The sequence below is a fragment of the Hemiscyllium ocellatum genome, chromosome 13 (genome assembly GCF_020745735.1).
Source record: "Hemiscyllium ocellatum isolate sHemOce1 chromosome 13, sHemOce1.pat.X.cur, whole genome shotgun sequence".
NCBI lineage: Eukaryota > Metazoa > Chordata > Chondrichthyes > Orectolobiformes > Hemiscylliidae > Hemiscyllium > Hemiscyllium ocellatum.
In genome coordinates, this window is record NC_083413.1 from 80,335,226 (window position 1) to 80,350,435 (window position 15,210).

Below are 15,210 nucleotides of genomic sequence, written 5' to 3' on the forward strand. Positions count from 1 at the left end.
AGCATGGCCAACTCACCTGACCCGCACATCTTTGGACTGTGGGAGGAAACCGGAGCACCATGCAGACACGGGGGGAATGTGCAAACTCCACACAAACAGTTGTCTGAGGTGGGAATTGAACCCAGGGGACCATGCTACCCTTTAACTTAATTTTATTTCTTTTTTAGATTAGATTAGATTAGACTTACAGTGTGGAAACAGGCCCTTCGGCCCAACAAGTCCACACCGACCCGCCGAAGCGCAACCCACCCATACATTTATCCCTTACCTAACACTACGGGCAATTTAGCTTGGCCAATTCACCTGACCCACACATCTTTGGACTGTGGGAGGAAACTGGAGCACCATGCAGACACGGGGGGAATGTGCAAACTCCACACAAACAGTTGTCTGAGGTGGGAATTGAACCCAGGGGACCATGCTACCCTTTAACTTAATTTTATTTCTTTTGTGTAATAAACTTCTATTTTATTGTTAAAACCAAATCTTTAGCCTGGCATATTTTAGGAAATGACTGTCACAGTAAAGTCAGAAAAAAGAAGAACCAAATATGATCTATCAAGCCAGATTTCATATCGGAATTTCACTTGTCTGGTTATATCATCATTTGGGATCCAATAGTTATGAAGATAAAGATCTTTCAATTTATATTTAGAAGCCTCTTGATCTATATATATTATGTATCAAACTTGACAGAAGAACCAGTCAATCTTTGAAAGAAATCTAATTCAACATGTCACACCTTGATGTGGAAAGTGTACCATTTAAACAGCAGGAGGTGTTCCACTGAAACAGATTGAGGAGATCTGTTAAGGAGAAGCTTTACTTTTGTGTGTCCCTTTCCTCCACACCTTTTCTTTACGGGCCCATCACTCTCATCAGCCCATGACCTCTGTCTAAATACAAGGTCAATTTGTCGACATGGTTCCACTGACAGGAGGGTTTGAGTTATAAGGAGGGGCTGGATGGCTGGAACATTTGTCACTGGAGTGTAGGAGGCTGAGGGTTGACCTTATAGAGGTTTATAAAATCACGAGGGGGAATAGTTGACATGAATAACCATGGTCTTTTTCCAAGGGTAGGTGAGTCCAAAACTAGAGGCCATGGGTTTAAAGTGAGAGAGGGTAGATTTAAAAGGGTACTGAGGGGCAACTTTTCACGCTGAGGGTTAGTGCATGTATGGAATGAGCTGCCAGAGGAAGTGGTAAGGCTTTTGGATAGTTGCAAGGATAGGAAAGGTTTCGGGGAATATGGGTCAAATGCAGGCAAATGGGACGGGTTCAGTTAGGATACCTGGATGATTTGGACCAAAGGGTCTGTTTCTGTGCTGTACAACTGCAAAACATTATGCCTAAGAGTCTTGTCCCTTTCAGAGTTTAAGACACAGTAAATAAAGAGAGATAACAATGTGAGTTAAATCTTAAATGTCTGATGCACCCTTCCTAGAAATTGGAATCCTTGCTAGACGTTCCCTGGACCTGCATGAGGCTGCGTCATTGTGTTAGTGTGATATGTTTCAGTGCAATGGTGGGTTAGTACACCTTAATACAGCGTATCTCACCATCGTCAGATAGTCAAACTCATGTGCTGTGCCTAGACTGAGGAGTTTCTTCTGCTCTGTGTTCATCCCCATCAGTATACTGTAGAAAATGTGATAGTTTCTCTCATCTGCAGCCTGAGGAACAGAGAACACTTTCAATGAATGATTCGAACAAACAGTAAAGTGAGTGCCAACCTAATGCTTTAGCCATGAAGAGTGGTTCTTATTTACTTTATATTTCCTCATAGAGCACATACCATGACCCACTGCTTTTGCCATTGACTGTAGAATCTGATGGTCTAGTATAGCAACTTGTCCACAAAAAACACAGTCAACGTGCAACTCAACTCAACAATGCACATCCCCACAGTTACCCTTTGACCTGTTCAACTGCACCTGGTCCCAGTCCGAAGCAACATTGCTTCCCCCCCACCCCATCACCCCCATCCCCACTGGTGTGCCCCATGGAGCCCCCATTCTGCAGCAGTGGCTCTCTCCCTGAGCACAACTCTTTCTTCGGGGCTAGGGGTGGGGTGTAGGTTTACCCACAACAAATCCCCTCCCAAACTCTTGGTAAATTGGCCAGATTGTTAACAGCCCAATTTAAAGGCCCTAATTGACATATTTAGTATGCAAATAAGACCCAGGCCCAATCTCTGTCCATCCCATCATGGGTGCCTCCAACTCTACTGGTCCTTACATCCATCCCCCTCTGATTTGGCCCAGTCATGTTTTGCCCATTATGCCTTTACATCTGGTAATGTCTATGTGTAACTGATGCCTCTCAATGTATTTCTTTGATTATTCTTGCATGGGATGTGGCCAAGGTGGCAAGGCTGCCCATCCCTAGCTGCTATTTAAATGATAGGCCTCGAGACCATTTCAGAGGGCAGTTAAGGGTCAACCACGTTGCTGTGGGTCGAGAGCCACATGTAGACCAGACTGAGTAAGAACGACAGGTTTCCTCCCCGAAGGAACGTGAGTGAGTGGGTTTTGTCCATTGGCTACTGTTGGGTTAGCCCTTTATTCCCCTTCAAAACAGAATTCAAATTTCACCACCTTTTGCCATGCTGGGATTCTCCACAACCACCTGAAGGAGCAGCGCTCCGAAAGCTAGTGCTTCCAAATAAACCTGTTGGACTATAACCTGGTGTTGTGGGATTTTTAACTTTGTACACCTCAGTCCAACACCAGCATCTCCAAATCATGGATGCAAACTCACATCCTAATGTCTCTAACAACTGGTTCTAGAACAAGAGTGATAGCTCTGATCTCCAGGCCTGCGTGCCTAGTTACACACAATCTGGGCCTGTGTGGTTTGGCAGTGTCACTAACCCCAATGACGATCAGGGCATCAGATGCAATGGGCCTCCATCAGTCAGTCTGTGAGCCACTCACCCACAACACCAAAATATCCTGTTCACCGGGGGATTCAGGCCCAGTATATTGAAGACTTGTTTCGGCGGAAATGACAAATTCATAGAAGCGTAGCAAACGTGAGGCCATTCAGCCCATCATGCTTGCAGGTCTTCAGCACACCAAAACCCCCGATCCGGCCAACACTATCCTTACCACCATTGCCCTGGACTTGATTCACCGTCAAGTGTTTATACCTCGTGCTGTGGGAGGTGGACTGGCTGCTTTGATGGACATTACCATGAAGGGCTAACCATGCTAAAAGAGGAACTGGCTTTCTCACCATGCTGAGAGAACATTCTCAAACCAACAACTGGACAGTGAGTGACTCGGAGAGAGTCTAATCCTGGCCATTGGCTCAGTTGTAATTTTATTTGGGTTGTGGGAGCCAGTGTTAAATTGGAACTGCCTTGACCAATCACGGGGCACTCACCAATTGGCAGACTCGGGACTTCTCCAGTAAATACTGCTCGATCTTTGCTCCCTCGATGATTCCATCATCGTTGAAGTAGATTTCAATATATTTCCCAAAGCGGCTGGAATTGTCATTTTTTACAGTTTTTGCATTTCCAAAAGCTGTGAAAGAAATGGTGTTAAAGGCAGTTGGAGACAAACAGGAACGTCGATAGTATCTGGTCAGCAGTCTCACACATTGACTATCAGTCAACAGCAAAACAACACAAAGGTACTATTCATGGAACTGTCCCCCTGGAACCGCCTGCCACATACAATATTCCCCTGGAACTACCCCACCATCTGGAACTGCCCACCATTTGGAACTGTCTCCATTTGGAACTATCCCCCATGGGGAACTGTGCCCTCTGAGGAAATGTCCCCCATGGGGAACTGTGCACTCTGAGGAAATGTCTCCCATGGGGAACTGTCCGCCAAGCGGAACTGTTCTCCATGTGGAAATGTCCCCTACGGAGAACGGTGCCCCGTGAGGAACTGTCCCCCATGTGGAACTCTCTCCCATTGGGAATGGTGCCCCGTGAGGAACTGTTCTCCATGTGGAAGTGTCCCCCATGAGGAATGGTGCACTGTAAGTAACCGTACCCCAGCAGACCTGTCCCCCGTGAGGAACTATCCCCAATGAGGAACTGTCGCCAATGAGGAACTGTTCCCCATGAAGAACTGTCCCCCCCATGAGGAACTGTCCCCCGTGGGGAACTGTCCCCCCAATGAAGAACTGTCCCCCGTGAGGAACTGTCCCCAATGAGGAACTGTCCCCAATGAGGAACTGTCCCCAATGAGGAACTGTCCCCAATGAGGAACTGTCCCCTGTGGGGAACTGTCCCCCGTGAGGAACTGTCCCCTGTGGGGAACTATCCCCCGTGAGGAACTGTCCCCCGTGAGGAACTGTCCCCCGTGAGGAACTGTCCCCCGTGAGGAACTGTCCCCCGTGGGGAACTGTCCCCCGTGAGGAACTGTCCCCCGTGAGGAACTGTCCCCCCAATGAAGAACTGTCCCCCATGAGGAACTGTCCCCCCCGTGGGGAACTGTCCCCCCCGTGGGGAACTGTCCCCCCCGTGGGGAACTGTCCCCCCCATGAGGAACTGTCCCCCGTGAGAAACTGTCCCCCATGTAGGACTGTCCCCCATGGAACTGTCTCCTTGCCAGAGTCCCCCTGTGCAACTGCCCCCCATGTGGATGTGTTCCTCATCCACTCCCTCTTGGATCTGTTCTCTCCCCCTTGTAAAAGCTGCTTTATGAGGGGGCAGGGAAGCAGATTGAGGGACAGAATGAGAATTTGAAACATAGATGTGACACTCACCTGTCAGTTCCTAAAAGTATGAAAAACAGTAACACTAGGTAAAGCCAGGTTTCTGATTGCAAATGAGGTAGGTGTACCTTGGCTACAAGGGGTTGTCATGGCTAAAAGGCAGTGAAAAGTGTTGGATCAATCATGGTCATCAGTTGAAGAAGAAAGTACCTGACGAAGGGACATTACTCAGAAAGCTTGTGATTTTAAATAAAGCTGTTGGATTATAACCTGGTGTTGTGTGACTTCTGACTTTGTAACCACACAACATAAGAGTCCTCACTTGGTAATTATATAGGGAGCAGGAGCTTAAACAGGTCACTGGACTCTCAGCCATATCTCTCACCACTGCGCTCTCGGTTTGGTGCTTCCTGCTGTAAGTGTTACCTTCCAGAATCGGGGTGGCCTCCAGAATCTGCTGCTCGATCCACAAGTGCTGCCCACTGACTGCAGCCAGAAACTGCAGGATCAGCTTCGCACTCTCTGTCTTCCCAGCTCCCGACTCCCCACTGAAACCACAAACACTCAGTATCACTTTGTGCTGCTTTATCACCCACTGTGCCACACACACAGAGACATATACACACACAGACACACACAGAGACCCACACGCACAGACGCACGCACACATGCACACATACACACACACACACACACACACAAACAAACCCTGACCTCTGTCCACCCCAGCAATATACACCTGATACCTCCCCCACCTCCAACATCACCCAGCACACGGAGACCTTGGTTAGCCAAGTAAGTTCCTAACTAGAGACCACCTCTGGAAACTTCTCTTCAACAAAACAGTCTTAATTGTTCCCTTCATACAGTCTCCGTCAAGTGGCTGACTGAGACCATAATAGTTGTATCCTTGTTGTCTTGTTAAGGACATTGTTTAATTAACAATATAAAGAGGGCTTGCTGGTTCACATGAGAGTGTATGTAGGAAGCTGACATGTGTCTTTTCTGAATACAATAAATTTGATTGAATATTGTCACCTGTACCTAGTTACAGCAAAAAAGTTTTGTTTTGCGCGCAGTACAGATTATACCATACAAAGTGCCTTAGGGTATTAGAACAGAGCGAGGAATACAATCTTACAGCTGCAGAGAAGTTACACAAACTGTGAGATTAAAATTATATTTAAAAATGTTTAAAAAATCGAAGATAATATGTGCCTCTGGTCCCATACTTCATCACAGGCTTGGATTCAAATTCACAATCATTTCCCCCTTTTGGCCCTCTCCCTGTGGAGAGTGGAACCTCTTGCAAATGAATATTTGTGTTGTGGGTTAATTATTTACCAGGTTTCTTGTTAGATTAAGTTTACTTCTAATAAACAAGTTTTTTTTAAGTTCTGGTGGATGTCTCTTTTATTCTGGTTAGCAGCACAAAGGATAAATAGCTTGACCGTTTTGGTGATAAAACAAAATAAAATATTTACACTAGTACAACTCATGGAGAAGTTGAGTTTGATAATTCACAAACTGCTCCCTATGGAGACATAACAAAGTGCACTATCTATCCTTCAACAGTCTGAAAAATCCCCATGTCAACAGAAATTATGTGGATTCTGGGCTGTATCACAGGACTGACAGAATGTTCTTTTATAGCTCTCAGTGATTCTTGTTACCTTTTTGAACAGCTTTGTTGTAGGAGTTTAATGTTGCGTGACAGATCAGGATATGTGTAATCTGAATGGATCATAGAATCCCTACAGTGGGGATCCCTACACTATCCCATCAAGCCTACACCAACCCTCTCCCCACAGACCCATGGGGTTAATCCACTCAGCCAGCACAGTGGTTAGCACTGCTGCCTCACGGTGCTAAGGACCTGGGGTCGATCCCAGCCTCAAGCGACTGTCTGTGTGGAGTTTGCACTTTCCCCCCGTGTCTGCGTGGGTTTCCTCCGGGTGCTCCGGTTTCCTCCCACAGTCCAAAGATGTGCAGGTTAGGTGAATGACCATGCTAAATTGCCCATAGTGTTAGATGCGTTAGTCAGAGGGAAATGGGTCTGGGTGGGTTAGTCTTCAGAGGGTCGGTGTGGACTGGTTGGGCCAAAGGGCCTGTTTCCACACTGTAAGGAATCTAATCTAGGGATGTGTAGGTTAGGGACCGCAGGAATCGCAAAACCTGCGCCCACACCTTCCCCCTCACCTCCGTCCAAGGCCCAAGGGAGCCTTCCACATCCATCAAAGTTTTACCTGCACATCCACAAATGTCATTTATTTTACCTGTTGCTCCCGATGTGGTCTCTTCTACATTGGGGAGACAGGACGCCAACTTGCAGAGCACTTCAGGGAACATCTCTGGGACACCCACACCAACCAACCTCACTGCCCCGTGGCCAAACACGTCAACTCCCCCTCCCACTCCGCCAGGAACATGCAGGTCCTGGGCCTCCTCCACCACCATACCCTAGCCACCTGACGCTTGGAGGAAGAACACCTCATCTTCCGCCTCAGAACCCTCCAAGTACACGGCAACAATGTGTATTTCACCACTTTCCTCATTTCCCCTCCCCCCACTTTACCCCAGTCCCAACCTTCTAACTCGACACCGCCCTCAGGACCCGACCTACATGTCCATCTTCCTTCCCACCGATCCACTCCACCTTCCTCTCTGACCTATCACCATTACCCCCACCTCCATCCACCTATTGCACTCTCAGCTAGCTTCCCCCCAGACCGACCCCTTTCCATTTATCTTTCCCTCCAAGGCTCCCAGCCTCATTCCTGATGAAGGGCTTTTGCCCGAAACGTTGATTCTCCTGCTGCTCGGATGCTGCCTGACCTGCTGTGCTTTTCCAGCACCATACCCTCGACTCTAATCTCCAGCGTCTGCAGTCCTCACTTTTGCCTTGGGTAGGGGAATGAGTCTGGGTGGGATACTCTTCGGAGGATTGGTGTGGGATTGTTGGGCCAAATGGCCTGTTTCCACACTATAGGGATTCTATAATGATAAACTGGTCAGCCAATTCACCTAACCCTGCACATCTTTGGACTGTGGGAAGAAACCGGAGCACCCAGAGGAAACCCAATCAAACACGGGGAGAATGTGCAAACTCCACACAGACAGTCGCCCAAGGCTGGGTTCGAACCCAGGTCTCTGGCGCTGTGAGAGGCAGCAGTGCTAACCACAGAGCCATAATATCGCCCGATACTGCTGGATATTCTCATTGTGACCAATCTGCGTCTTTAAAACTGGAATCCCGCCCCCCCCCCCCCAGTCTACTCTTTGTCACTCCACCAATTCACACCCTCAATGGTCAGCCAGTCTCAGGTCCTGGAAGGCAGGGTATGGCCCCTCCATCCCCCTGAGCCCACCAGAGCCATTGGTCATGGAAGTAACTGAGCCCCCTTTTCCACACCGCTCACCTGATAATGCAGCACTGGTCCTTCCTGCTCTTCCTCAAGTTGTAGTAGCAGCTGTCAGCAATGGCGAAGATGTGAGGGGGCAGCTCTCCGATGTGCCTGTCCGTGTAGAGATTGATCTGCTCGGTGGTGTACAACGGGAGCAGCTGGTATGGGTTAAGGGCGATGAGAATAGATCCGCTGTAGGTCTGATGGAGGGAAAAGGTCAGAGGGCTCAGAATAGGACGCTTTCCCAGGGATCTGCAAACCCGCCCTCACTTCCCTCACAAACCCGCTCCCAACAACTCAGACACTCGGAATCAACACTTGCAAAGACAGGGCTCGTCAGCATGGGTTTGTTAGAGGGAGATCCTGGCTGACTTAATTTCATTGAGGTTTTTGAAAAGGTGACGAATATATTGATGAAGGTAGTGCAGATGACGTGGTTGACATAGGCTTGACCATGCCTTTGACAAAGTCCCACATGGAAGGCTGGTCCAAAAGGTAAGAGCCCATGGCACCCAAGGCAAACTGGACCCAAGACTGGTTTGCAAATGGGAGGCAAAGGGTGATGGTGGAAGGTCGTATTTGTAATTAGAAACCTGTGACCAGCAGTATATCACAGAGATCAGTGCTGGGACCTTGCTGGTTATTATGTTCACTAATGACTTGGATGAGAACGTAGGCGGTATAATTGGTAAGTTTGCAATTGACACAAAAATTAATGGTGTGTTGCTAGTGCGGAGGGTGGTCTCAGGCTACAGTCTGATATCAATCAGCTGGTAAATTGGGCAGAGTAAAGGCAGATGGAATCTAATCCTGATAATTGTGAGGTGATGTGTTTTGGGAGCAGGAGAATCGACGTTTCAGGCATAAGCCCTTCTTCAGGAATGAGGAGGGTGTGCCAAGTAGGCTAAGATAAAAGGAAGGGAGGAGGAACTTGAGGGAGGGGCATTGGGAATGTGATAGGTGGAAGGTGAGGATGATAGGCCAGAGAGGTCAGAAAGAAGATTGCAGATCAAGAAGGCGGTGCTGAGTCCGAGGGTTGGGACTGAGAAAAGGTGGGGGGAGGGGAAATGAGGAAGCTGGAGAAATCTGCATTCATCCCTAGTTGGAGGGTGCCTAGGCGGAAGATGAGGCGCTCTTCCTCCAGGCATCATGGGGCCATGGTCTGGTGATGGAAGAGGCCAAGGACCTGCATGTCCTTGGTGGAGTGGGAGGGGGAGTTAAAGTGCTCAGCCATGGGTAGTTGGGTTGGTTGGTGCGGGTGTCCCAGAGGTGTTCTCTGAAACGTTCCGCAAGTAGGCAGCCTGTCTCCCCAATATAGAGGAGGCCACATCGGGTGCAGTGGATGCAGTAAATGATGAGTGTGGAGGTGCAGGTGAATTTGTGATGGATGTGGAAGGATCCCTTGGGACCTTGATGGCTACTTCCCCACTGAGAGAATTCACCCATTGCGAGGTTCCACCACTAATGGGATTTGCCATTGACGAAAACCTATCCATTGACAGGATCCACCATGATGGTTCCACCATTGAAAACCTATTCATTGAGAGGATCCTCCATTGACCGGATCCCCCATTGGCACGCACACTCACACACACACATCTCCTGCTCCCATTCTGTCAGGCCTCCTCACTGATGCCTCAATGATTTAAAATTGTTAAATTGTTGAAGAGGAATCCAAAGTCCTTCATGGCTTCTTTCTCCCAAACCGCCCGGACCTGAACACTCCGTGTGCGCTCCCCTTTCCCTTCTGTCACACCTCTACCTGTGGCCTCGCTTTAAGTCACCTGTTGGCTGCAGAGTCCGGAAATCCCTCTGTAAACTCTGTTCTCCTCTCCCTCACCCAGTGTCTGAAACCCCGGCTCTAGACCAAGCCTCTCTGCCTCATTGGCAGTGTTCCGGCAGTTTGCTCAGACAGTCACCTGAACAAGTACAAGCTGGTAACGTTACCCCCACCACTATCGTAACACTCAATGACCACAGCAGGACCCCGTCTTGGTGTAATGTGACATTTTGTCCTTACCCATTCACGGGTTGTGGGGCGTCATCGGCTAGGCCAGCATTTATTGTCCATCCCTAACTGCTGCTGTAAGATGCAGGCCCCATTCCACCCGAGGCTACATTTCCCCGGGGAGGTGGACTTACATAAATGATGTTTTCCCGATATCGGATCAGCAAGTTGTGCAATATCCCAGCTTCGTTCAAGTCCCCGATCCGGATCATGTCATCTACCCCCTTCACTGAGGTAGGGTGCATGGGGCGCACACTGTTAAAGTTCGAGGTACCAACCCACTGCTCCTAAAGGCAAAACAGACACTGCCATGAAATCAGGCATTTATCACAGCATGTACAGGACATAGAATTTCATGGAATCCCTACAGTGTGGAAACAGGCCATTTGGCCCAACAAGTCCACACCAGCCCCAATCCCCTCCCCATTACTCTACATTTAATCCTAACTATTGTACCTAACCCACACATCCCTGAACACTATGGACAATTTAGTATGGCCAATTCACCGAACCTGTTGATCTTTGGATTGTGGGAGGAAATCAGAGCACCCAGAGGAAACCCACGTAAACTCCACACAGTCACCCAAGGATCGAACCCGGGTCTCTGGTGCGAACCATTAGACACCGTGCTCCCCATGTAAGAGCTGCTTCCAATATATCATGTTGTGTTTGTGTCAATGCGTCTGTGTGTGTGTGTGTGTCTGCATGTGTGTGTGTATGTGTCTGTGTGTGTGTGTGTGTGTCTGTGTGTCTGTGTGTGCGCGCGCGTGCGTGTGAGAGAGAGAGAGAGTGTGTGAGAGAGTATGTGTGGGTGTGTGTGTGAGTGTGTGTGTTTCTGAGAGTGTGTGGGTGTGTGTGAGTGTGTGAGAGTGAGCGTGTGTGAGTGTGTGAGAGTGAGTGTGTGTGTGTGCATGAGTGAGTGTGTGCATGAGTGAGTGTGTGTGTTACTGTGTGTGTATGTGTGAGTGGGGGTGGGTGGGAGTGGGTGTGGGGGTGGGTGTGTGAGTGTGGGTGTGTGTGAGAGTGTGTGTCGGTGTGGGTGTGTGAGTGTGAGTGTGAGAGTGTGTGTCTGTGTCGGTGTGTGAGTGTGGGTGAGTGTGAGTGTGGGTGTGTGTGAGAGAGTGTATCTGTGTCGGCGTGTGAGTGTGAGAGTGTGGGTGTGTGAGAGAGAGTGTGTCTGTGTTGGTGTGTAAGTGTGAGTGTGGGTGAGTGTAATTGTGGGTGTGTGAGTGCGGGTGTGTGAGTGTGGGTGTGGGGGTGTGTGTGTGTGTGTGTGGGTGTGTGTGAGAGTGTGTCTGTGTCAGTGTGTGAGTGTGGGTGTGTGAGTGTGTGAGAGAGTGTGTCAGTGTGCGTGCGTGTGTGTGTGTGTGTGTGTATTTGGGAATGACAGTCTATTAGACTGTAAGAAATACGAACAAGATTAGGCCATTCAACCCTCAATCCTGCTCCACCATTCAAGAGGATCATGGCCGGTCTGACATTGCTCCTGGCTACCTCTCCCATCCTTCCACTGCACGTATTGCCCACCCAGGAGCCAGCCAAGCTAACTGAAATGTAGCCAGCGCCGACTCTCAGAGATTGGAGGCCTGTCGCTCCCGAAGGAAATGGAGCAGGGACAAGGTGAGTTAAAGATGAGAGGAGCATGCCCTGAAGAAGGTGGAAATGAGTGTGGACAGAGGTTACTGACTGACCTTTCCTTCATCATCCAACAGCAGCATCTTGCCGGAACCCATCAGCTTCACCACTGCTCCAATTGCTGCGTTGAACTCTCCGCCTGTGTTCGTTTCGAGCCACACATGATCACCCTGTAAGCAGACGGTGGTGTTACATACATTCTGACTCACAGGCAAACACTGCCCAGTGGCATGTACATTACACATTGACCATCAATACAGAACAAAGCCAAACCGTGCTGATGCCAGGGAGCCCCTGTGCCAGACGTGTCCCTGTGCTAGACGTGTCCTTCTCCTCCGTTCCAACACTCGCTGGCTTTGGTGAAAAGACAATTGTTGTCAAATCTGGCATTCATCAGGACAAACACAAGAATTACCAAACGATGAACGATTGATACTCTCGGAGAGTGGAGTGATGACATTTCTCATCCTTGCGTTTGTGCTGGTGACAAACTCCAAGATCATGTCTTCTTTCTTTTTAGGAATACTCCTCACTTCCTAGTGGGTGTCCATTCCTGCTGAAGGAGCGATCGAGGAATCTCTTAGAAAGGGCACAATCCCCCTCACATCTTCAGTCATTTTCTGAGCTTCATAACTAATCAAGAGTGGGGTGGGTAAGCAACATACGCAAACTGGAATCTGTAATCCACATTACAGGAGGGATGTGACAGCACAGGATAGGGTGCAGGGGAGATTTTCCAGGATGCTGCCTGGGCTGGAGAGTTTCAGTTATGAAGAGAGATTGGACAGACTGGAGTTATGTTCTTGAGAGCAGAGGCGACTGAGAGAGGACAGGATTAAGATGTATAAAATTGTGAAGAACATGGAGAGGCTAGTAGGAAGAAACTTTTCCTCTTGATGGAAGGATCAGTGAGCAAGGGGCATGGGTTTCAGGGAAAGGGACTGAAGGTTTAGAGGAGAGGAGACAAAAAGGATTCCAGCCTCGGGCGACCGTCTGTGTGGAGTTTGCACATTCTCCCCGTGTCTGTGTGGGTTTCCTCCGAGTGCTCCAGTTTCCTCCCACAGTCCAAAGATGTGCAGGTTAGGATGGATTGACCATGCTAAATTACCCACACAGAGGTGTGCATGTTATGGGCGTTAGCAATGGGAAATGCAGGGTAATGGGGATAGGGTGGGATGCTCTTTGGAGGGTTGGTGTGGACTCAATGGACTGAATAGCCTGTTGGGAATCTAGATCTCACAACCTGCAAGTGTGGGAGAAGCTGATAAATGCATAAAATATTAAGATGTATAATTGTGATACCAAGGCGTACACGGCTATGGACCAAGTGCTGGAAAAAAGGGATTAGAATAGTTAGGTGGTTGTTTTTGATTGATGCAAACTCGATGGGCTGAAGAACCTTTTCAATGGCTCGCTGTGGTTCTGTCCTTGTCATTCCAAGGTAGCTGTCGCTCTGTTATTGAAGTCAATTCCTATTTGTGGTCTCCTGATTTATAATGGTAACGTAAGAAGTTGGAAGCTGTCATTTCTGCTACAATCACAGGGAAGTGGCTCTCCTCAGTCTGGCCTATCACGTATCACATCACAGGGAAGTGGCTCTCCCCAGTCTGGCCTATCACGTATCACATCACAGGGAAGTGGCTCTCCCTAGTCTGGCCTATCACGTATCACATCACAGGGAAGTGGCTCTCCCCAGTCTGGCCTATCACGTATCACATCACAGGGAAGTGGCTCTCCTCAGTCTGGCCTATCACGTATCACATAGAACATAGAACATAGAAAGATACAGCGCAGTACAGGCCCTTCGGCCCTTGATGTTGCGCCGACCGAATCCTACCTAACCTACACTAGCCCAATAACTTCCAAATGCCTATCCAATGCCCGCTTAAACGACCATAAAGAAGGAGAGTTCACCACTGCTACTGGCAGGGCATTCCATGAACTCACAACCCGCTGTGTAAAGAATCTACCCCTAACATCTGTCCTATACCTACCACCCCTTAATTTAAAGCTGTGTCCCCTAGTAACACCTGACTCCATTAGCGGTAAAAGGTTCTCAGTGTCGACCCTATCTAAACCCCTAATCATCTTATACACCTCTATCAAATCTCCCCTAAACCTTCTCTTCTCCAATGAGAACAGTCCCAAGTGCCTCAGCCTTTCCTCATAAGATTTTCCTACCATTCCAGGCAACATCCTGGTAAACCTCCTCTGCACTCGTTCCAATGCCTCCACATCCTTCCTATAGTATGGCGACCAAAACTGCACACAATACTCCAGATGAGGCCGCACCAGAGTCTTATACAGTTGCAACATGACCTCAGGACTCCGGAACTCAATTCCTCTACCAATAAAGCCCAGTACACCATATGCCTTCCTCACAGCACTATTTACCTGGGTGGCAACTTTCAGAGATCTGTGTACATGGACACCAAGATCCCTCTGCTCATCCACACTACCAAGTAGCCTACCATTAGCCCAGTAATCCATCCTCACATCACAGGGAAATGGCTCTCCCCAGTCTGGCCTATCACATATCACATCACAGGGAAGTGGCTCTCCCCAGTCTGGCCTATCACGTATCACATCACAGGGAAGTGGCTCTCCCCAGTCTGGCCTATCACGTATCACATCACAGGGAAGTGGCTCTCCCCAGTCTGGCCTATCACGTATCACATCACAGGGAAGTGGCTCTCCCTAGTCTGGCCTATCACGTATCACATCACAGGGAAGTGGCTCTCCCCAGTCTGGCCTATCACGTATCACATCACAGGGAAGTGGCTCTCCCCAGTCTGGCCTATCACGTATCACATCACAGGGAAGTGGCTCTCCTCAGTCTGGCCTATCACGTATCACATCACAGGGAAGTGGCTCTCCTCAGTCTGGCCTATCACGTATCACATCACAGGGAAGTGGCTCTCCTCAGTCTGGCCTATCACGTATCACATCACAGGGAAGTGGCTCTCCCCAGTCTGACCTATACCGTATCACATCACAAGGAAGTGGCTCTCCCCAGTCTGGCCTATCACGTATCACATCACAGGGAAATGGCTCTCCCCAGTCTGGCCTATCACGTATCACATCACAGGGAAGTGGCTCTCCCCAGTCTGGCCTATCACGTATCACATCACAGGGAAATGGCTCTCCCCAGTCTGGCCTATCACGTATCACATCACAGGGAAGTGGCTCTCCTCAGTCTGGCCTATCACGTATCACATCACAGGGAAGTGGCTCTCCTCAGTCTGGCCTATCACGTATCACATCACAGGGAAGTGGCTCTCCCCAGTCTGGCCTATCACGTATCACATCACAGGGAAGTGACTCTCCCCAGTCAGGCCTATCATATATCACATCACAGGGAAGTGGCTCTCCTCAGTCTGGCCTATCACGTATCACATCACAGGGAAGTGGCTCTCCCCAGTCTGGCCTATCATGTATCACATCACAGGGAAATGGCTCTCCCCAGTCTGGCCTATCACGTATC

At 49.1% G+C, this 15,210-nt stretch overlaps 1 protein-coding gene across 1 annotated transcript in view; it reads right to left on the bottom strand.

Moving 5' to 3' along the window:
- Nucleotides 1-14,216, bottom strand: part of LOC132821379 (unconventional myosin-VIIa-like) — a 140,813-nt gene extending 126,597 nt beyond the window's left edge. Inside the window, exons 1-8 of the mRNA XM_060833960.1 lie at nt 14,198-14,216; nt 12,000-12,109; nt 11,783-11,896; nt 10,226-10,378; nt 8,099-8,283; nt 5,106-5,227; nt 3,390-3,532; nt 1,562-1,675 (exon numbers count right to left, since the gene is read on the bottom strand). Coding sequence (XP_060689943.1) covers nt 1,562-1,675; nt 3,390-3,532; nt 5,106-5,227; nt 8,099-8,283; nt 10,226-10,378; nt 11,783-11,896; nt 12,000-12,109; nt 14,198-14,216 — 960 coding nt within the window. The remainder of the gene's footprint in view (nt 1-1,561; nt 1,676-3,389; nt 3,533-5,105; nt 5,228-8,098; nt 8,284-10,225; nt 10,379-11,782; nt 11,897-11,999; nt 12,110-14,197) is intronic.
- Nucleotides 14,217-15,210: the final 994 nt, after the last annotated feature.